Below are 24,289 nucleotides of genomic sequence, written 5' to 3'. Positions count from 1 at the left end.
ACCTAAATCCCATCAATCTTCTCCATTAATTAACAGCTCTGGCTGGCTGTAGATATCTGCCTGTTGCAGGTCTCATAATGGCATCAAAATGGCGATTTCGTGCTACTTGAGGAGTGTTAGACTCGCACTTCAACCATTTCATCTACCTACCTAGACTTCTAAGGCCCCGGCACATAGAGATGGAAATACGTTTCATACATGGAAATGCGTTTCATCTGTAAATTTACTGATATTTGCCGGTTGTTTCTTTCTTAATGGTTAATATTTAAAGGGACACAATATGGGTACCAGTTCTATATAGCAGGACCAATAAAGATCGATATATTGTCGTCGAAGGAATCGATTTGCTCCTTGGATCTACAGCAATTTAAATTCTCACCTATCCAAAATAAAACCTGATATACTTAACATATGACTAGTCTGGGGCCCAAACCGCAATTCACTAACACGCCTGTTTTCATTCGGTTAAGTTGAATGATGACCACGATGACCAAAATTCAGACATCCCTAAAATAATAAGGTCTATGTGGGGCACATAGAAAATTTGAGGGGATAACAATCAATGCGTATAGTTTTCAGTATTAATAAACTGAAGGACCGAATTTACTCTTTTCATCGTTCAAAAGTTATTAACAAAAACACTTTTATAATGTTGCTCTTTTCTATCACTAAATACATTAATGGGTTAAACTTCACTTTTTATTTACACGTTTTTAATTATATTTTCTACAAAGACCTGGTAAATGTTGGCAATGCCTTTTACCCCTACCTCGCTTTTTGATTAAATGATATTTAAATATATTGGACAGTTTTCCCATTTTCCTGTTGTGTCCAAGCCGCATTCATTAAAGGTGGTGGCACTAGACCAACAACAATGTTTTGTACGTTTGATTGTCAAAGCAAAGTATTGGTAAAATAGAAAACAAAGAATGAGTTCGCTATATTTCATTCTGGGCTGACAACGCGAAAGAAAAAAAAACTAATCAGCTGATTTACCGATGCCACCTTTAACCCTAAACGGCCGATACCTTTTTTTATAATACTCGCCCATAAGACGATGGAAAATGAGGTCAAATTCTAAATCGTTTATAAGGACGAAAATTAAACTAAACATTTAAACTAATTTATTTATTGTAGATATAAATTCAATATATTTTCTTGATATATGATCAACAAATCAGGGATGTACAAATTTGCAATATTTGTTAAAGAAAACTACAGCGATGATAAATAAATGAAATGAAAACTGAATTCTTTTCATGTCCCCGTAGCGGGGCCTTTCGGCCGTTAAGGGTTAATAGATCCGGCTTGGTTCTGTTTGTGTTTTGATTAGCCAGTGCCAACGCGAATATATTAATCTCTATTAATGACAGCGCCTTGGGCTGTGTATCTCTGATCAAATATTATTTTATATTCTAGTAGCACTTTCCGAAAATTCGTGGTATGTTTTTGCAATAGCTGAAAAATTAAAACTAGGCTTGAACTGGGCCCAAACTGTTAGAAACATTAAATTTTTATTTACATTTCCTGCTATTAGACCTAGTTAATATAACTAACAAGTGATATTTTTTCCAAACATGGACATATACCACAAGGTTAATGGGTTAACCACAAGGCAAACCTAATTGCTAACATTATAGTATTTTGTACATACATACATATGTACATATGTTCAAGTTCAAAGCAATTGTAAATCTCCATTGAAAGTTTAAGTAAATATTCTTCATTTCATGTAAGCAAATTTTTTTTGTTCCACTGTGCACCTCATTATCATTACTGCTTTGTAATTACAGTGTAACAGCAAAAACGTGATTGGCTACCTTAATTAATAAATAAGGCATACAAAATGAAGCAATTTGAGAAATGCCACATTTATCATGTAAATTTTATTAGAACTGAAACATAATGATTTAGTCATTAGATTATTAGTTTGAAAGCTTTTCATGCAATTAAACTGTTATTTACCAAAAATAAACAAATAAAATTGCAGTCACAATAAGTATTCAAGTTTTCAGGTAGGGTATGTCATCGCACAATCCCTATGGCAGTAAATATCACCGCAAAATAGAAAATTACGTCACTGCTGCGATTTTTATCGTTTCTTAGCGCCAACTTTTACTCTGCGGCATCGAAAATTTAGGCGATAAGCTACCAAATGCTTAGCGCACATTCATATGTATGTATATCTACATCCATTTATATATGCAAAAAAAAATTTAGATTAGGGCAGATAGCACGTGTATGGATACACAAAAAGAGCACAAAGGCAAACATACAGCACCAACTTTTTGCGATCGAAGGGAGTGACTGGCGATGAGAGACAGATTGAGCTGCACCACTTTGCTAAACAACTTTCAGTTGCCCCTACCAGTGCTAGAATATTGTATAATGCTGCATATACAGTTAAGGTCAAAATCTTAGTATTGCACATACGTAAAATGGAATGGGTTAAAAAAGTGCAGGTAGTCGCTTTTATAAACAATTTTATTTTTTTCGCCAATCATCACTTCCTTAACCCAATGAATGGGTCCCACGCCTAGCCGAGAAAAGCATGCCCAGACCATAATGCTAGAACCACCACGCTTTATTGTTTTTGTTGTATATTTTGGCTGGTATTCGGTGTTAGGTGGTCGTCTTACATATTGGCGCGATCCCTTTCCACGATACGAGACAATCTTCGACTCATGCGATCATAAAATGTTGCGCCATTTGGTCGAAGGCCAATTTATATGTTCTTTGGCGAATCGAATCCTCTTTTTACATGTGTACACGATATACTTAACTTCTCTTGCCGACATTGCTAGCTTCCTCCCTCGCTTTTTGCCACTTGGTTTGTACTTGATGGCATTACGTGCCATTGTTGGTGAGCAACCAATGATATTTTGCACTTCCACATCAATTTTTCCATCAGTAATCAATTTTTTTATGAGGGCGAGTTTCTCGGGTGTACAATTTTTCCTTCTGGACATTACTGAATGGGGAATAATAAAAATTTGGCCATTAGCTACAGAATGTCAATTAAGGGGTAACACCACTCTACACGCGTAAAATAAACACGATTTTTAAAGAATTTTTTTGTGTAGAAAGAAAAGGAAAACAATCACTCTGATTTGGGAAGTTATTACTTATATACTAAAATACAAAACTACAAAGTTTGATCGAAAAATTTTACAAAATGGCGGCATTGGAGACATTTTTGTAATGTGGTTTCTCTTGAAGGAGCTCCGCGGCACGCAGCACAGAGGGTGCAAATTTTAATCTGGAACAAGGAAATTTTTTTTTCTTAATCTAGATAAGAATAGCTAGAGAAACACGTAGGGGATTTAAAAAATATTTATTTTTGTGGAATTAGCAGGCATTTGAAGGAAAATACTCTATTTTGGACTAAAAAAACGGCACTTAAATAATTATAACAATCGTTTAAATTAATCTATCGAAAATCCCCTACGCTCTTCTCTTAAGAAGGTTATTAAACAGACGTAGTGAAAAACCTGATTAAAAATATTTAAAATTGTTTGAGTTATGCTGCGTGCCAATTTCAGAAAACGTGTTTTGAGAAAAACGCGTTTAAAGTTTGGAAATTTGGAGAAATCGTTAGGTAGCAGTCACTAACGCTTGGTTAAAAGCTTAAAATATTTATAAAATAAACTTCGGTAACGTATAAAACTTTTTGTTCTGTATTTTAAAAGGTTCAATGAATTTTTTAAGCTTATAAAAAAAAAATCAATTGTTTGAAATTTCTACAGTGGTGTTACCCCTTAAGGGGTTATACGCAGTTATGACTTTCAAAAAAATCGATTTTTTTTATTGCATTTTTGTAATGTACATATGTATATTCAAAAGTATACGCACGAAATTTGAAGTAGATCTAAGCAATACTTTCGGAGTTATACCTAAATATGTAGAGATGCCTCGGCACGTTTTAAGGTAGGTATTGAAACTTTAAACGTTTTTTTTTCAAAACGGCATTTTTCAAGTCGGGGTACACGATATCTCGAAAACGGCTTGTTTGATCGGTCAACCGTTTTAACTCAATCTTTAAAGATACATTTTCTAGTAATTAATCGTTCCTTTTGTAAATCTGATACTTATTTTCCATTTTATAATCAATTTACGGCCAAATTTTAACGTAAAAATCGAAATCATTTCTTTTAAAAGCTGCCATTTTGTGAAAATTCACTATTTTGATTAGCCGAACGATTAATTACTAGATAATCTAATATATTACAATAACAAAATTTGTTTGGTTTTCTGATTTCAGATAATCCAATCCTGAGTTACGATGTACACCGTAAATCGTCTTTTTTAAAGGAGGTTCCAGAAATCGCCTGCAGCGCGCTTTATAATCAACATTTTCATAAATAAAAAAATTTTGTTACGTTCTTGAAGGATGCTTTTATAACCGCCAAAAATTTTCAAATTAAAATATTCTGAAGTTTCTTCAGGATAAATCCTTGACAACCCGTCTTTTATTTGCTTCATAACTGCGTATAACCCCTTAAATAAACTTTTTTAATTTTCACAAAGATAGTCGCGATAATATTAATTTTTCACACACTACTAAGATTTTGACTGACTAAAACGCCGTTGCAACTAAAATTTCATGCAAAATTAACGAAACCAACAGGTTAAGTTTAACAAGTGATTGCATAACTTAAAGCCGACTTCTCAATCTAACGGATTTTACAGTGGATGGCGAAAAATTCTTGTGATAAAAAAACGTGGCCACTTAAATATAATGAGCCATAAGCACTACTAAGATTCTGACCGCAACTGTACATACATATGTATATATGTAAGATATGGAGAAAATGGAAAGCAACTTCAATCAATTCATTACTTGTTGTTCGTTGGCTATGTGCACGACCATTTAAGGCAGTAGTCTGCTTTACAGGCTTCAAAAAATCGATTTTTTTGTTTTGTTTTAAATCTCTTCCAAAACTATCCAAGAATATGTCTTTAAAATTCCAGAGGCCAATTCGACATATTTTCGAAGCTAGAGCAGTTTTGGTGGCCGAGCGTCGAGCAGGTGCGAATGCTCAGGCAGACTTTAAAGCGCGTTTTCTCGAGTTTTCATTTTCACAAGTGTTAGAAAACGGTGCCGGCGATAGCAAAAAGAATATATGTCCGATCGAAAAAAACCAAAGTGATCTAGCTTCAGTATTAAATTATCTTCTATTTGAACTAAAAAAGTTGGACAAAAGTATTATTTAAACTACTTGTTTTGCAACTTAAAGTCAATTTTTTTTCTTAAAAAAGTGAATTTTTTTTTCAAACTTCGAAAAAATTTGGAATTTTATAACTTCTTCGGTATTTTTTTAGTTCATAAAGAAAAGAAACTTATAAAAATTAAAAAAAAATTTGGTTCGACTGTTTCAGATGCATCGCACGACCTCCATCACCGGCACCGATTTACAAGTGCAGACTCCAGGCGCTCCAGAAAAATACTTACAACTTTAAAAAATTTCAATATTTTTTAAAAATAAATATTGTTTTTTAAACCTTAAATATAGTACACTATCGTCTTAAAATTCCGTTTACCGCAATCATTTCCTTCCCTTTCAAAAAAAATTGCTAAAAAAACGCTTTTTTTCGGCTTCTAAAGCAGACTACTGCCTTAAGCAACATATTTGTTATACATATGGCTGAATTCTCATTTTCAATGTTGGCGTTCATGACGTCACAAAGAAAACAGCATAAGGGCGATAAGTGTGGGGCGTTGAGAGGGCATATGCGATAAAGATGAACAGTGTTACAATGTTTCTTAAGCTGCGGCGGTTATAGTTGCTCAGGCGAATCAAGAATTCAAGAAGCCTGCCGACTTGAGGAAATTTGAAAAGTAAATACACGAGGTATCACGCTACGCACATGATGTATTTTCCGAAAATAAGCTGCAAGTAGTGATGCCGTACCTTAGCCCTAACCATAATCATATCAATTAGCTGTTCTGATCAAACATATGGGCATCACTGTAAACAATTATAGGTTTCTACTATAACCGTAACCGTATGTATCTATGGAATTTTGGTTTTTCCCCGTATCCGCAAGCAGCTGTGCATACTTTACATATGTTTTGATAATTGCGATAAAAAGTTGAATATTAAAAATGAGCCAGGAAAAATTAATTGACTTAAGCTGAGCACAGAGGGAAACAAATCCAAACAATCGGTTGAAACTCATTTTGCCACACACGTGTGGATTTGTTGACAACTTTAGATTCACGCTTATCGTCGATGAGTAAACATGGAACGCGGAAAATAAATGTTTATAATGTATGGTATTTCCTCTGTGAATGCCCTGCCCTATGGAAGGACAGAATGTTAGCCCTGTGCAAACCGCTGTTCGAGAGTCTCGAGCAACTGTCTGGCTTAGACGTCAACAGCCTAATAAGGTTCCTAAACCGCACAGACTGGATATAGTCTTGCTGTAAATAACTGTTAAAAAAGTTGGTAATGAGGATGTGGCAACAAAATGGCGCGAAAGTGCTAGTTGGATTCTGGATGAATCAGCACTCTAACCAACCAACCAACCAAAAAATGCAATCAATTTGGGTGTAGGACCGCTTTTGGTGCTCATAGTCAACAACGTAAACGCATTCCCGTGTCAGCTGACACGATGAAACTAATGAGAGCCCCATGTAAATGAACTCACACCACGCTTCCGTTCCGTAGTAGCGTAGATTGCAAATTGACAAAAATGTTTGCGAATTTTTGATCGGTATGTCAAATCCGCCACACACGCAATCAGTTGAAATTTCAACCGATTGTTTGGATATGTTTTGCGTCTGTGCCCAGCTTTAGTGGATTCTTGTTTTCTTGGATTCTTGTTTTTATGACAAAATGATAATGATGTCTTTAGCAAAATTAAAAAAAAAAAATAATAATAATAATAATCGTAAAAGTTATCGCTGTTTGGGTGGAGCTCGTTTCTCCAGAAGTCTCTTGCGGTGATCATCACAAGTCCTTGGAGATTCATCTAAAATCAAGCGGACAAAAGAAATTAGTTTTATTAAGGGATAATCTTGTGCATAATCGAAACTTCTTTTCAAAATTAACAATATGGCGGACTCAGGAAATATTTTTCAAAATTTCGAGAAAAAACCGAAAATTGATTGTTTAAAAAAATCGAAATTTTTGAAAAAAAGATCTTTCGATCAGGCACAAGTTTTTTATGTTTTTCAAAAGCAGTATAAATTTGATTGAAATCTACCAAGTTACAGTGATCACTAGTTCAAAAAACATAGTTTTCCGAAAAACGCATTTACATTTTTACCCGAGCCCGAGCGCGCTTTGTTAATTATTGAATAACTCGAAAAGTATTTATCGGATTCACTTTAACTTCTCACACAATATTTTAAAGATATTATATTTAAGAAAATTAAAAAAAAAATTCAATTTTTTGAAAGTTCTGACCACCCCTACCCCTTAATCCTACTTCAAATTAGCAGTTTATGGTTTCGGGTTGACTAATCGACAAATGCTGTAATGATGCGAATATGGTTATGGTTACGGCTATGGCGTTATGGCTACGGCACCACTAATTGCAGCTTAAGCCACAATGATACAATATTTGATTTGTGTTTGTAGTAGTTGTTTTGCCCTTTGCAATAAATTATTTTTTATTAAATTTAAATAAATAGTTTTATCCATATTTTCCTCTAAGAAAGCAAAGTGCTGATCACATACAACATCAGACCATAATGTGATATCCAACGGGCCAAAGCCCAATCGTGCCAATGGAAAAGTCCAAGAGAACCAAGAGTCGATAGCAGAAAATCGCGGAACACACAAATAACTTGTCTTATTTACATATACCTATATGCCTCTTACAAGTAAACTAAAAATGCTATATTGCTAAAACCGTAAACATATCTTCGAGTCATAGTAGTAGCCCGCGAAATTTGAAAATTCACCTTATTTTTTGAACAAACCTCGTATATTGCGCACTAAGAAATACTTTCTTTCGATCTATTATCCCTTGAAAATGAGCATTAGGGAGAAATATTTTAATAGTTCTAAGATTACAAGACTTTCCCAACATCAGCTGAACTTCTTTTGTCAACGATGGTGCGCTTATGGTTGTTTCTTCCTTGATTTTCCTCAATATGCATCTGTTGTCCACTTTTGTAAAAAAATTATTTGTGGCCTCGCACCATAAGAGATTTAGAGAAGCATTTGAAAAATCGAAACATTGGCGCCAATAACGGTAAAAGTTCGCACACGAAACAAGCTGTGAGTCCGCTTTGTTTTTGTTGTAAGTATTCTTTCTTCTGTTGGTGATTATAATCAAATAAGAAATATAACACATTTTCTTCTAATCCTTTTTCATCGTCTGATGGAGCTCACCTAATATTTATATTATTTTAGTCTCTTAGTGTCTGTATCCCTTGATACCGTTCAACGCTCATAATACTGCCGAAGCAGAATAATTGATTCTGGCATCCTCTTTTCTTTAAGTTTTTCCTCGACAAAAATCTAGCCAATATTAGAAAAGTATAAGAAGCAAATTTTACAGCTTCAATAATCCAAAAATGCAATGCAACCTCTCAGCCACCAAGGCGACCTATGAACCCCTAGGGGCTCCATAGGAAAAATGGCCAAAAATCACAATTTTATAGATGTATAATTTAATTTTGGTAAATAATTATATTTTTTTTTATATTTTTACAAAACTCGAATATTCCAAATACTTAAATGAATTTAAAATCGTTTAAACGTTACAATGGCCGTTGTGGACGCGCTTCAGACAATTCTAATATAGTAAAATTTATTGCGGCAACATTATCTACGTTACTTTCGAGCAGAGTTTTCTTCTCCATAGGCGATAGTGTTTGTGCGCAGAACTCCTTTTCGTAGAGGTATTTTTTGTAAAATTAGTTAATATAAAACAATAAAAGTACTTTTATACAAAAGTGAGGACGTTTAGCAACGTGTGTATGTGAGGAACATTAATTTAGGTTCATTCATTTCGACGTTCGATAAGCCACATAATATAGGGAATTCAACCCGCAGAATAAATGCGAGAAAAAAAAGCATTGTATTGAAAATTATAGAAAGTCACGAGGTGCCTTTGATACATTCAATCCTCTAATTAATACATAGAAAATTTATGTAAGCTCATATGAACATACACATATGGCCATTGAAATAGGTACGCTGCCTTTATTTAACGATTTCCTTGTGCAGCTCGGAAAAACTATAAAGCTAATATTGAAATTTCGTTTTTTGTTTACATATCATTTTTTTACATCATTGCTTTGTTGTGTATTTAAAAGACCCGTTACATTAAGTTGCGTTATTTGTTGCACAGGGCCTCTTCTTTTCGCCAAGACTTAGCAAGTAGCGAATAGATGAAGTAACTGATAGAAATGAACATTCATTGGCAAGAGAATACGTGTAATGAGCTATAGCCATAGCGAGCGGGGAAATGGCGAATAGAAAAGGCCTACAGATTCGATTATTTTCATAAAGTGTAATTTTGCGTGGCCACTAAAAAAGGTGCGGATAACTCGCAGTGTAACTTAAGTGAAAGGTATTGAATCTAACATAAGTCGCGCATCGATGGTTCATTTAATAATTAATAGGAATTTCTTTCAAAGATGCGTAGTGCGCAGCATTCCACAGTGGAACAACGGTGGCTTGTTGTCAATTTTCGAAAACCAAAGAAATCGTACAAATTTATCGTTGAGTCACTTGGGCGGTACAAAAATTTTGTTGTACGAGCCCTTAAGTGCAAAAAATCCACAGAGCGACGTGGTGGCAGAAAGACATCGACTTGCACTACTGATAATATAATCGTGACTCTCGCCAAGAGGCATCCTTTTGAGTAATCAAATGCCATTGCAGCTGAAATCAGCAAAGTAGATCATCGAGAACTGTGCGGCGACGATTGTACAACATGAATCACCAGGAAGAATGGCTCGTAAAGTTGTTCTGTTGAAACAAGCAAATTTAAGAAAGTGGAAAATTTTGCTCAAGGGCACAAGTAAGTTATGGTGTGGACCAGAGCGTATAAAAAAATGGTATAAAATACTTTGGAGCGATGAAACAAAAATAAATTTATTTGGAAATGATGCTGGGCGAAATTTCAGACGTCCTAAAGGACAAGAATTCTTACCGCGACTAACAAAAAAAAAAATGTTGGCGGTAATATAATGATTTGAGGATGCTTTTCTTGGTATGAATCATGGAGTGCGACCTACTGACCATATTAACCATTAAAATGCACAAATTTATTTACAAGAAGTGATGCTACCATTTGCTGAGGAGAATATGCCTCTTGGGTTGCTTTCTATGCAGGATATTAACCCAAAACACTCCTCAATATTAGTTAGTATTGCACCTATATGATTTTTAAGAAATAATAATAAAGTTATGGGTTGCCCAAGCCAGTCAACCGACCTAAACCCCATTGAAAATATTTGGAGAGGGTTTAAAGAGGCGAAACAGGAAGGAAACATTCAAAACTAAGAGGATTTTTGGCAACAAATTAAAGAACTATGGTATTCACTCCCTCTGAAATCTGCCGTGGGATTACCAATTCTGCCAATCATGCCAAATCGTTAAAAAAAATGCATTGACAATCGTCGTGGACACATCGGTTATTGATTAAACTTCAATCGTTTAAACAGCTTTTTTAGTGAAATCGCTGAGTTCTTTTGTATCGTATCTATTTCTATTTCGTAGCTATTTTAATGATCAGTATTTCCTTTTTGTTACTATTGCCACTAGTTTAAGTTTTAAAGGTCCTTGAATTATTATTTATATTTGTTCTATTAATCAGTGAAATAAAAACCACATACAATTGAATATCTTAAACTTGAGAAACTTTAACGTATTTTCCGTATGAACGTTGAACTATTTTAATGACCATATGTGTATGCACATAAATATATGTGTACGTACATAAGTGAGCTGTCCCAAGAGCAAACGTGATAAGCAATCCTGATTGCTGCTGATGACGACATCCGCCGACTATTGGATTTATGTATTTTGTTTAGGCATTTTTTTTAATCAAAAATAAACATTCTTAATAAAATACCACATTTTACGTATTCACACACCTAAAAAGGTTAAACACGTCAGTTATGATTTTTGCTTGTTTTGTTTTCGTCTGTGTGGTGATCGACATTCATTTCTATGAAGTTGTGAATGTTTGTGCTACATAAACGCAGTGTTGATGACGTGTCTGTTGCGATGGCGAACAAAGATAGCATGTACACATAAGTATTATATGTATGTATGCATTGATCAATAACTTCGAAATTAATCCGAGAAGTTTTATGCACACATACAGTGGCTCACAGAAGTATTTTGCAAAGTTACTTGTATGTACATTTTTAAAATTTTGTATGCACTAAGTATTCGAACATATTAATTTAAATGCGTAGTTTTATTATTGAACATTGGTAAGGAATTAGCGACAGCTGAAAAAAAAAATTATTTTATATCTTCACAACGAAGGCAAGTCTACGAAATATATTTGTAATATATTTAGTCGATGTCGCCAAACGATCGCAAACGTAATAAAACGCTGTAAAGAACGCGATAGTTTAGAAAGTATAACGCGTGTTGGTCGCCCAAAGTTGCTAACAGTGAGAGAAGAGCGTAAAATATTAAAAGAAAATCGCGAAAACCTACATTTATCAGCCCCAAAAATCAATGACAAGGTAAAGACAACCCTTCACATTCAAGTATCCGATGAGACAGTGCGCAGAGTACTCAGAAATAATAATATTCACGGTCGTGCAGCACGGAAAAAGCCACTCATTTCAAAAGTTAATAAGGAAAAGCGGCTTTTATTCGCCAACACATATAAAACAAAAAAAATTGAGTTTTGGAAAACCGTTATCTTTAATGATGAAAGCAAATACAATATTATTGAACCGGACGGACGTCGTACAGTATGGCGGAAGCCAAATCAAGAGCTGCAAAAATATTAAATCCACTGTTAAGCACGGTGGCGGTTCCGTTATGGTGTGGGGTTGTATGTCGGCTCAGGGAGTTTGAAAACTAGTCTTTATAGATGGAACGATGGATAAACATCTTTATTTGTCCATTCTCAAAGACATTCTTACTTTCCAGTGCAAAAAAAATGGGTATGTCAACCAACGAGCTTTTGTTTCAACACGACAATTATCCTAAACATACAGCTCAAGATGTTAAAATGTGAATACTTTTTAACACAAAACATTTGCCAACACCTCCTCAAAGTTCCGATATCAACCCCATAGAAAATCTTTGGGCCTATCTCGAAGACAGAGTGCGGGAACACAAAATTTCGTCAAAAGGTGACCTAAAATCTGTTATGCTCGAGGAATGGGGAAAAATACCAACTTAATTTTGTCGAAGGTTGATAGAATTCATGCCAAGACGCTTGGAAGCTGTTTCCAAAAATAATGGTTATCATACCAAATATTGAATTATTGAAACTAGTATATTTATACATCAGGTTGGGCCATGTAAAATTTGCTTTTTGAATCGGCTATAAAAAGAAAACTAATCAATATTTTTTCAAACTTTTTTTTTTATTTTGAAGATTGAACATTGTCACTTATGAATGAAAAATAATATCGTTCAAATGACTGCCACGACTGGCTTTACAGCAGGCCATTCGATCAACCCAATTTTTAAGCACATTTTCGATTGTTTGAGCTCCAATTTCATGAATGGCAACTTCGATTTCGTGTTTTAAAGCATTAATCACCTCTGGATGGTTCGCATAGCATTTGTCCTTAACGGCTCCCCACAAAAAATAGTCCAACGGGCTTAAATCACAGCTCCGAGGCGGCCAATTGATATCGAGTTCGAGTGGAACTTTGGCAGTGTGACAAGTTGCACCGTCCTGTTGTAACCAAATGTCGTCCATGTCATCCTCTTCAATTTTTGGAAACAAAAACTCGTTGAGCAAGTCACGGTAACGCTCGCCATTTACTGTAGCCGCGGCTCCTTGCTCATTTTCGAAAAAAAATGGCCCGATGATGCCGCCAGACCAAAAACCGCACCAAACAGTGACTCGTTGTGGATGCATTTGCTTCTCTACAGTAACGTGTGGATTTTCTGAGCCCCAAATCCGACAATTTGGCTTATTGACGTAGCCACCGATGTGAAAATCAGAAAAGAAGAAGAAGACTCACCACTTTGGAAATAGGTTTTCAATATTCCCAATTTTGTTCAAGCGTATAGCGTCCCATTTCGTAAATGTCAAACCTTTAAGTCAATTATGAATATATTTGACATGTCATTTGTGTTACCATTCTCAAAATAACAGATGGTTCAAAAAGCAAACGCTATATGGGGCACCCTGTATTTGCTTTTGGTTTTTTTAAAGTTTTAATACATTATTTATGTAGCATTAAGATTTGTACTTATAAAATAATAAACAAATAAATTTAAAAAAAATACAAAACTTCAAGGGTGAACTTAATCGTCTTATGCAAAATACTTTTGTGAGCCACTGTACATACCACGTATGCATGTAGATATGTACATACGCTCGCATATATTTCGAGCCGGCATCATTCATACCACTTGCATCTTACACCAGCTCAGGTTCGCGACCAACTTATCCAATACATACATACATATGCACACTGCCTCCACATCGTCACCGCATTTATTTCGCTTCATTGTAATTTATAATTGTTTTCATTTAAGTTGTGATGTGTTGCAGTTTGGCGCTCTTTACGTACATATATATATACATGCATACATATATATGCACATAAATATATTCATTCATTCAAGCATACTTTGGCATTCGTTACTCTTGGCGCAATATTTTTTCGGTTGTTCGGTGAAATGCGATGAACTTCCAGTTCTGCTACTGTGATTGGCGTCGCAGTCGCAACTTGGTTGCCACTAATCACTACTTACATTCATATGTACATATACATACCCACTTTACGCGTACGAATATTCGTTATGAATTCGAAATCACTCTGCCTCTGTAGCTGTTCGCACAACTGACGGTCTGACTCGCACTCGTCGTATCTGCCCATTATGACGTTGTTTTCGTTATTTGGTGACTGCGACGGTGTGGCTGGTTTTACTGCCTGATGATCGGTAAGAATGGCGCGCTGTGACTCATATAGTGGTTTGTTCAAGTATCTCCGTTCCAATGCAGCGACAGGCAACTACTATGTTTTGTTTTCGTTTTTCTGTTTATCTCTGGCCATTTTGGTGTTTTCATTTTTTGCCCTTTCCATATGTGCAATATGTGTACTTACATATGTATGTGTTTAGGAACATATGTGTTTTCATATTGTAGTTATTAGTTATTATTGCTAGCGAGTTTATCTTTATCAAGTGACTGCATTGTGGGCTGCTTTAATACGACTAAGTGCTACGTAGGGACTACTATTTGGCCAGTTGGTTTCGCAGTGCCTGACTGTGTTCTTAGTGAACTTAAAAAGTACGTACTTATATCAAGTGAAGGAAATGAATCTGTATGAAAGTATGCGTGAATTTGAAAAGCATTTGTGATTGAATGAAATAATTGCACAAGTTGAGTATAATATTTAAATTTTCTATTTCGTATTTTTTATAGATATGTATGCATGTACATACATATGTAGATATCCGGTTTTTGGTAATGAGAATGGTTGTACGGGTTAGGCTAAGGCTTTTATGCACTGCTACCAGATTGATATATTATGCGCCCCTAAATGCTTAATTTTAATTAGTTAGTACTGCGAGCCCGTTTTTAACATCTCGCTGATTTGCGCCCACGCCCCGACGGAAGAGAAGGACGATGCAAACCAAAGATTCCTTCAATGAGCGTTCCTATGAGCGCTGCCCACGCCACGACATAAAAATCGTGCTTGGCGACTTCAATGCCAGGGCGGGCAAGGAGGGCATTTTTTTTTCTCACAGTCGGAAAATTCAGCCTGCACAACGAAACATCCGGAAACGGACAGAGGCTGATTGACTTCGCCGGAGCCCGAAACATGGTAGTCTGCAGCACCAGATTCCAGCATAAGAAAATACACCAAGCAACGTGGCTGTCTCCTGATCGGAAAACTCGAAACCAAATCGATCATGTTGTGATAGATGGAAAACACGTTTCTAGTGTTTTAGATGTACGTACCATTCGAGGACCCAACATCGACTCGGATCATTACCTTGTTGCAGCCAAATTACGTCCACGCCTCTGTGCAGCAAAAAACGTATATCTAACTACGCAAGGAATGTTCGATATCGAAAAGCTGCAATCACAACAGACAACCAGAAGATTCGCCACTTGAATCTCACTCCTGTTCCAGATAGTACAGCCCAATAAATGTTGTAAAAGACTTCTTTTATTTAGGAACCAGCATTAACACCGATAACAATGTCAGCCTTGAAATCCAACGTAGAATCTCTCTTGCCAACAAGTGCTACTTTGGACTAAGTAGGCAACTGAGTAGTAAAGTCCTCTCTCGACGAACAAAACTAACACCCTACAAGGCTCTCATCATACCCGTCCTAACGTATGGCGCAGAAGCGTGGACAATGACAACATCCGATGAAGCGACGCTTGAAGTGTTTGAAAAAAGATTCTGTAGAAGGTTTTTGGACCTTTGCACGTTGGAGATATGGCCGTTTTGTTGGCTGGGTCATGTCGGCCGAATGGAATACAATCCGGCTTTGAAAGTATTCGATGCGGCACTAGCTGGTGGTAGCAAAGGAAGAGGAAGGCATGCTCTGCGTTGGAACGATCAGGTGGATAAGAACTTGGCTTCACTTGGTGCGACTGGCGCGCTTTGTTAAACTCGGCCAAAATCGCGTGAGTGGTTATCGTGCAAATCAAGAAGAAGAAGAACGTATGTAGTCGTAGCCGAATGGGTTGAGATTCTGATAAAAAGTGTTCCTATTACTTTAAGCACAGATGTATGTGTCGAGCAAATTTTTCAACTCTCTTCCTCGTTCTGTTAAGGTCACAAAATTTTAACTTATTTCATAATTTTTTTTTCATAAAAATGTTCAAATGTGTCTGCTTTATTCAAAGCCCTTCAAATTAGAAGCTGAGGTCCATATTTTATTCCTACGTTTATATAGTAAAATATTGCAACTATACTGTTTTTCTTATTTTTAAGCTTTAAATAGTTTTATTATTATTCATATTGTTCACCCCACAACACGAATACGAAGACTACAATTTTTAGTATAATATAGCCATATACTTTTTTTATGCTGCTTAAAAACGAATTTATATTTGTTTGCCTTAACAAAATTATAAGTAAAAAAAGGTTGCCCGTGAATACAACGGTAGAACCTGCCTGTATTTGATGTGATTAATCTGCTTAACTTCGCAATGAAGTGAGACAACTGCAGAAGTATTTTGATCTCGACCCAAGCACAGTCGTAGTAGAGGTGGAGAACTATCGATAGTGGGCGCCATCGATATTCGACGATAGTTAATTTTGAACCATCGATAGTTTCGATAGCGCCATCGATAGTATAGCCCGACAAACAAATTTATTTTAATAAGAAAATTATAGTTTATTTTAACCAAAAGTTACGGTTCAAAAATAAAATAATGTTAACATTTTTTTCTTTGAGTCGGGTTCGCCTCTCTGAAATAATTTGGCCCGCCTTGCTGAAAGTTCTTTCGGATTCTACGGACGTAGCGGGAATGCAAAGGTATTTGCAAAACAGCCATTGTCGTTGATAATAAGACTTTGGCAATGGCATCGTTCGTTTCTAAAATACGCTCAATCATGAAATAGAAACTATTCCATCTAGTGGGTGTTTCTTGCAACAAAGTATACGCCGAGACTTCTTGAGCTAATTTAAATTTTTCATTCGCTATAGTGCTTTTTTTTAAAGAAGCGAACAATTGATTTACACTTAGTAAATAAATCTTGAAGTACTACGTCATCAACTTTTAAAGCTTCTTGCACCACCAGATTAATAGTGTGCGCAAAGCATGGCAAATTGCTAATTTGCAATATTTCACATGCTTTAAGCATGGAGCTGGCATTATCTGTTACAATGCATACCGTTTTATTGAGGATGTTCCAATCAATAAATATTTCTCGCAATGTATCTGCAATGTTTTGCGAACAGTGATTAGTTGTGCTTAACAGTTTTTTCGTAGCCAATGATGCTGTTTTTAATTCGTGATTATAAACAAAATGACCCGTCACAGTCAAAAAACTAGCATTGGCACTTGATGTCCACAAGTCACATGTAATAACTATATCCGAAACATTTTGAAGTATTACTGATAACTTGGCAGAGGTTTCCTTGAAATAATTTAACATAAGCACATCTCGTAAGTGTGTCTTGCTCGGTAGTTTGTATCTAGGATCCAATACCTGAGTGTATTGTACAAACCCTTCATTTTCTACAATATTGTAGGGCTGCACATCTTTGGCAACCATCTCAGTTAAGGCTTTGTCAATGTCCGTCTTTCGCTTAGAATTCGAATCGTACAAGACGGCTCTTTTGAAGTAGGACTCTACAGAGTTCATACTCGATCTGCAACTGCTGCTTGTAGACGCAGTGTCGTTCCTTTCAGCACCTACAGCTCGTGTGCTAGAGTCTGGTTTTTTAATTTCCAAGCCAGAATGAAACCTTTTCAAGTGGTCGTGCAGGTTTGACGTATTGCCGCTTGTCTTGTATTCTTTGCCGCAGTCAAGATATTTTGCAAATTTTTTGTCGTCGGACCTCTTGAAATACTTCCAGACATAGAAAATTTTACTTTTTTTTGTAATACTCTGTCTATCTGGTTCAGAGTCAGTGCTATTGCACTCGCAGTCCTGCTTGTTGATAGTTGAGGGGGACACTCGACGTTTACCTTAAATTCCACACATTGTCAATCAAAATACTTATGTATAATATATTAAACATACCTATTTTTAAAAAGCGCTCCATATCTATCTATTTTTTCTTCTTGGAAATTGCTGATACAGAACAAGCGCGAACAATTTTTTTTGGCGATGTGAGATGCCTGCTATCGATGGCACCATCGATAGTGGATGGCCCACTATCGCAAGTGTCTGCTGCTATCGATTGTGGCTCGATAGCGCCCAACCATCGATAGTGTCGATAGTGCCATCGATAGTTTTCCACCTCTAGTTTGTAGAGGCACATGAGAAAAAGAACAGCGGCTTCCTCCATTTTGTAGGACAGTCTTAAGATAAATTTTGAATTTCATAAAAAAATCGAAACAAAGTTATTGACAGTCGAGTAGAAGAATCTGCTCATATTACACTTTGTTGCTTGCGATTTTTTTGAAGCGTTTGAGTTTTTCCCAAACTCTAAGTATTTTCTTTTTTTATTTCAGCTCTAGGATACAATATCATCATCACCACTGTCTTATTAGCTTGCTTAAATACCTGCTCGTATACCATAGAACATTGGGAACATCCAAATCAAAGAAATTAAAACCACACCAAAGGACGATATTAGTCAGCCGCAACCATTAATAGTTTTGCTTTTCGTAGTAGCGTCAATACTACAATTTCGCATCTTTTTGGGTTGCCCTCATAACAAAAAAAAATTGTCAAGCTGAAGCAGTTGTCGCAAGACGTGACGGTGCTGTTGAAAATTAAAAAAATGAACAGCATCGGTGAGGAGAACGGCAACTCGAGCAACATTGAGGAAGGTCACAATTTGACGACTAGCTCAACGCAACACCAAAGCAACAACTCCTCGAATTCAACCGCCGGCAATAGTGTAGCAACATCGTCAACAGCGAATGTGGCCACAGTGTTGACCACAACTGCGAATGCACAATATCCATTAGCGCCAGTGCACAATCTACAGGTACCTTGAATATATTCACATTAAATTTACGTATTTCTTTCATTAAAAAGCTGTTATATTTCCATAAAATTGCCTTGTGTCATACCATCAGCAAATGCAGTCTGTAATTCAGGCAGCCAATCAGTCGTCAGTCATTCAAACAGCCGCCACAAATGCGATGCCTGTGGTATCGCCGGCGGCGACAGGGCCCAAGGGTGTACTATATGTGAATAAACCGCCAAGTACAACGGTCATACACACAACATCAGGCAGTGGTGTACAAGTGAGTGTAATATGTGGAAATGAAACTAATTATTGAATACCAAAAAAAAAAACTACTTAAAATTCTATTACTTTTTCTGTTCCTTCTGTTTTAATGTATTGTATATATTTACGAATTGGCGTGACTCTTATGACAAAATAATATCAACCTTATTACTGACTCAGCTCCCTCCAAATTTTCAATGTAAGATCAAACCCGAACCAATTACACAACACCTCGATACCAATAGTGAGGACAGTCTCACAGATGACGATTCACCGCAGCGACGAATAGAGCTCACACGAAGACCATCGTATCATAAAATTTTCACCGAAATTAGTGGACCTGATATAACAGGTAAACAACGAAAAATAGACCTAATGTATATGTATTTATGTACAAGTCACAATTATTTCTCCATATATACATAGATATGCGCATATTTATTATATTGTACTCTATGTTAACTTACTTCTTTGTTCATACACAACAAGTTTATGCCATACTAACGATTTCAGTCGAAATCATCATACGGAAACTACCATATACGAAAACATTTGTATTTGCATAATTTTTTACATTGATGTTCTATTGTAAATTCATAAAATTACATTGTGTCCTGCACGATTGGCATATATATACATTAACACTTATATTGCAATACATACATGCATACATAAATGTCAATGTAAATTTTGAATAACTCATCCATCCAAAATCCAGTTATTAATTGTAAAATGCCAGTTTTAACGTACAGATAGAAATATACTTATAAATATGGCGCGTATATCCTTTCGCTTGATGTTTGGTGGGGCTTCTGCTCCAATTTCGGTGCGTTTTGATATCTTAAAATTGCAGAGCTTAGAGTTTCCTGTAGCCTCCGAATGGCATGTGGTTTTTATGAGAAACCTTTTCGTGGCAGAGTCATACTCGGAGGCTTGTCATTGCCTGACGAGAGGCGACTACAATTAGGAAAACTTTTTCTTCAAGGGCCAAAAGAATGGTTTAAACTCGGATTTGGCTTATTATAAATAGTTATAAGGAAAACAATTAAATATTTTAAATAGAAATGTTGTAATGCGGTAGGATAAAGAAAAATTTATGGCAGCGCATTTGAAAGTTAGCCACACAATTTTTTTAAATTTTATACATCTAGGTTTTCGTCACTACTCATAATACAACACAAAACAGGCTCCTAATACAAATGTTGCAGCTGCATTTTAGATGTAATAAAATGTGGATTTCAAACATCTTTCGGTTTCAACTGTTGAAAAATGGAGATAGAAAAGACACAATTGTAACAGCACAAAACATTCCCATTTTTTTTTTGTTTTTGTTTTTTTTTTAGAGAATGATACTGAAGTGAATTTTTGTTCGGATACACATGTATTCGTCTCTTTTCATATATATACATAGAATCGATTAACACTCTTAAGCTTCCTTTAATTTAGATGTGACGCTTCTTTGAAAGACGTTGATTATTAGCTAGAGGCTCAAATTCTTTGAGAATGTTCTACGAATCAGTTTTACTGAGCAATTAAAAATAGCAAGAAGCCCGGAAAACTGACTGACATCTACTGGACCAGACAGTGTTTAGACAGTCAATAAACGACATTCACCGGGAGACCGTCACCACCTTCTTAAGCTCCCGTTCTGTGAATGCCGTAATCGGAATCCAACCACCACCTATAGCAGGTTAAGCTCCTACTTATCCAGAATTGACCCCGATATACAAAACATATGTCCGGCATGTGAAGGTACCCCGCCCGACACCAACCACCTTTTCACATGCCCTTTAAAACCTACTCATCTAACACCCCTCTCCCTCTGGACCCAACCCGTCGAAACAGCATGTTTCCTGGGCCTACCTTTAGATGAACCAGACGAAGACGACCGGTGGTATACCCTACACTGACGGGGCTTCTATTACTGTTAAAACAACAACAGCAAGAAGCCCTACATCAATCTGCGGGTGTCTTACTCCCGACATAAACAAAGAATTTGAAATCCGATGACTGAACATTTCCTACTGTAAATAACTCTAAGTCACTAGAGGTAACTTTTGACAGTTGCTGGCAACATTTAAGAAGATAGCTAAACTATGCAGCGCCAATTTGGAAGCGGGTGCCACTAGTTGTTGTCGTAGTAAGTTCTCACAAATATATAGGGAATGATGCTGGAAGGACAACCTAAACACTTAACATTTGTCATATCTACTTAAATGTATTGTTGTCCAGCTATTTAGTAAAGTTACGCCTTTTAGGTTGCATATTCAGGATAGTTTGTAGGAGTATATTAAAATGCACAGACAAATAAGAGCAGAAGCTTAACACCTTAACACCTGCCGAAGACTTAAGCGCCAGATTTTTATACAGTCTGAGATTTACTAAGCTAAAAAAGTATTAGGGAACTAGTTATTGTAATAGATAATATTTGACCTTATATAATTAAATTGAAAACATGATGAAATTAAAAATTTTTTTTTAGCATGAATCGTTTAATTGTTCACGTATGAAAATGTAGTGCAGGGCCCTTTAAATTCAAGTTTCTTTTTTATCGCTCCTCGGCAGGCAATGGCAAACCTCCGAGTGTATTTCTGCCATGAAAAAACTGCTCATAAAAAATATCTGCCGTCCGGAGTCGGCTTGAAACTGTAGGCCTCTCCATTTGTGGAACAACATCAAGACGCACGTCACAAATAGAAGGAGGAGCTCGGCCCAACACCCAGAAAGGGTGTACGCGCCAATTATGTATGTACGAATGTGGTTTCAACCAGACGTCCAGAATTATCCATTTTAACCGCTTTGTTTGATGAACGTGATTTGTATAAATAACATAACATTGAGCCCGAAACAGTCGAGATAAAGTCCAAATGTCATCAAAAATATTAGTTTGAGGAAAAAGAAATCCATTATTTTTGCGTACAATTTTTGCGCAAATGGTTTTAAACTGTTTTATGGTCGATCTTTAGCTCCTGGGCGATGCTACGACTGCTAATACGCCGTTCAACTTCGATTATTTCTGTGATTTTATCGACATTATCGATATTTTCTTTAACATCAAAAATGCCTGAACGGAATCGACGAAACCAAAATTGCACGTAATTGCACAATTTCAGCAGTCTGGCTTGCATTGTCATCTTTATCAAAGAAAAACTGTAAAATGTACGGAATATTCCCTTTGTTGACTTCCAACTGAATGGAACAAATGCAACTCACAACTGAATGGAACAAACAGCAAAAGAAATTTTATAGTGTAAAATGTTACCTTGACAATGGGCATAAACTTCAAATTGTTAGATGGATACTTAACGAGATTATCATTCATAAATTGTAGGATGTGGTCAAATAATGAGTCTCCTCCCCATTCAAAATATGTGCTTCAATTGAATTTAAAAAAGAAACTCGAACTTGAAATACTCTGCATTCTGATTAAAATACTACATACAATTTTTTTTATACACTTTGTCAAATTAGTTTTATTTTTTTTACATTTAAAATAAATAAATGAAATAATGATTATAAAATTAACACAAAATTCATTTGTGTGTGTATGTATTATTGTATTACATATGTATATTGTATTGCAATATAAGTGAGTTACTATCTTTGTATACTGCGTGACTTGCATCATCATCATCCTAGTCATCGCTAAATCCACCAGCGCTGCCTACCTTTTTGCTCGTACCGTACGTCACGATCATCACAATCGCCAACATCACTACGAATTCGCAAAAAGTAAAACATATTCCATAATCATCATGTTCGCATTCGTGTAACAAACATACATTCTCACAAATACTTGTGCATTTGTATGTGTGTGCGTTAATGTATTTTAGTGTCATCTCGTCATCATTTTATCACCACAATCTTATTCATATAAGCATTTGCATTGCTCAACCTCACTGGGTCATCATACACCATTATTTATGCAGTAAAATTTTCTTTTTAAATATTTATTTTTGTATCTTTTAAATATTATATTTCTTATTAATTACACATTACAGTAAATATTAGTAACCATATCATCATAGGCTGTTATCATGGCTATGCATTTTTCATCCCACTTTGAGTGGGTCAGTCATCTTTAAAAATTCTTTTAGCGCTTGTTTATTTGTTTGTATGTATGTTTGTGATTTCATTGTACATACAACTGAAGAGAAGACAGCTCATTGTAGTCAAACACAACAGAAAAAACATACGAATTTATTGTCGGTCTAATCCTAATGCTGCTGACTTTGCAAAGTCTCTTTCACGTAAACGAAATTTTTACCAGACGCGTAAACTATTATAAACAAACACAACACAGACAAACGATGGAAGTCGATAGATGATACGTGCGTTTTTTTAAAACTTTTTCCAATATAGATAAAAAAACTTTTTATTGGAATTTATGACGATGCATTTTGGTGAAAAAAATCATGAATGTCATTTATCCTTTATTATAAATTCCTTCAACTGATCTCGCGATTCCTTTCAATTTTACGTTGAAAACGAGAGTTCGCAATAATAATTAGCTGATTCCTTTCAATCATTATCGTTGGTGCATAAATGCATGTGAACGGGTTTTTTTCCTTGTTTACTCCTCTCGGGAGCATAAGTCTCGACAAGACTCTTTGCGTTGGTTTCGTTAATCTATTTTGATTTCTGACAGGGTAGGTGATTAGCCTGCCGCTACCAGTCCTAAATAGTGGGAATGCCCACCTGTCGTTGCTTAGGAACAACGCTCTCTTACTGTTTGGAGCGCCATTTGTGTTTCACATTTTTGTGGCAGAAGGATCGCACATATGGTTGAGGACTTCGCTAAATTTAGTGTGTCTGCGCTATTACCGCGGTTGCCCGCTTCCTCTTGCTGGCGCCACTGATGCAATGTGTAACTGTGTCGTTTTCTTTTGTTTTTTGCTTGTTTTAGCAGCCACAATGCAAATAATGCGCTGATTATTGTGCGGGAGTAAGGATGGAAAGGATAAGTTTTTGGGGTTGAGGAATGAGATTGTTTTTTTTTAGAAACAGGGAAGTAGGTTAATTTGGGAAACTGCGAGGACCGTGCTTTACGTGGGATGCGAACCCACAACCTCTGGGAACGAGTATACCTCTATACAATTTTTTATTTTTACCAAGAAACTTAATAACAGTTTGCAAGTTATTTTGGATGCTTTAGTACGGAAACGAGCCCCTTACAGTTATTGAACCAAGAATTTCCAACAAAAAAAAAGAGCTTGAGCCTCATTTTTCAGATTATAAAGCAATTTTCATTGAGACTGAAACACAGGGTTTTTCAATTAGAACTTGTTTTT

The 24,289-nt window shown here is 36.0% G+C and overlaps 1 protein-coding gene across 10 annotated transcripts in view; it reads left to right on the top strand.

Annotated features, from left to right (window-relative positions):
• LOC128857305 (cyclic AMP response element-binding protein B) overlaps positions 1 to 24,289 on the top strand; it is a 47,281-nt gene that overhangs the window by 18,351 nt on the left and 4,641 nt on the right. For 8 of the 10 annotated variants that reach the window (XM_054093008.1, XM_054093014.1, XM_054093005.1 and 5 more), the window contains exons 2-4: positions 18,271 to 18,752; positions 18,844 to 19,014; positions 19,179 to 19,350. In XM_054093008.1, coding sequence (XP_053948983.1) covers positions 18,543 to 18,752; positions 18,844 to 19,014; positions 19,179 to 19,350 — 553 coding nt within the window. In that variant the 5' untranslated portion in view covers positions 18,271 to 18,542. Of the gene's footprint in view, positions 1 to 18,085; positions 18,108 to 18,270; positions 18,753 to 18,843; positions 19,015 to 19,178; positions 19,351 to 24,289 lie in introns of those variants that run through there. The other 2 variants (XM_054093012.1, XM_054093013.1) reach the window with 2 other exon arrangements.

The sequence above is a fragment of the Anastrepha ludens genome, chromosome 3, assembly GCF_028408465.1.
Source record: "Anastrepha ludens isolate Willacy chromosome 3, idAnaLude1.1, whole genome shotgun sequence".
Classification (NCBI taxonomy): domain Eukaryota; kingdom Metazoa; phylum Arthropoda; class Insecta; order Diptera; family Tephritidae; genus Anastrepha; species Anastrepha ludens.
This window is presented reverse-complemented; position numbering and strand designations above follow the sequence as displayed.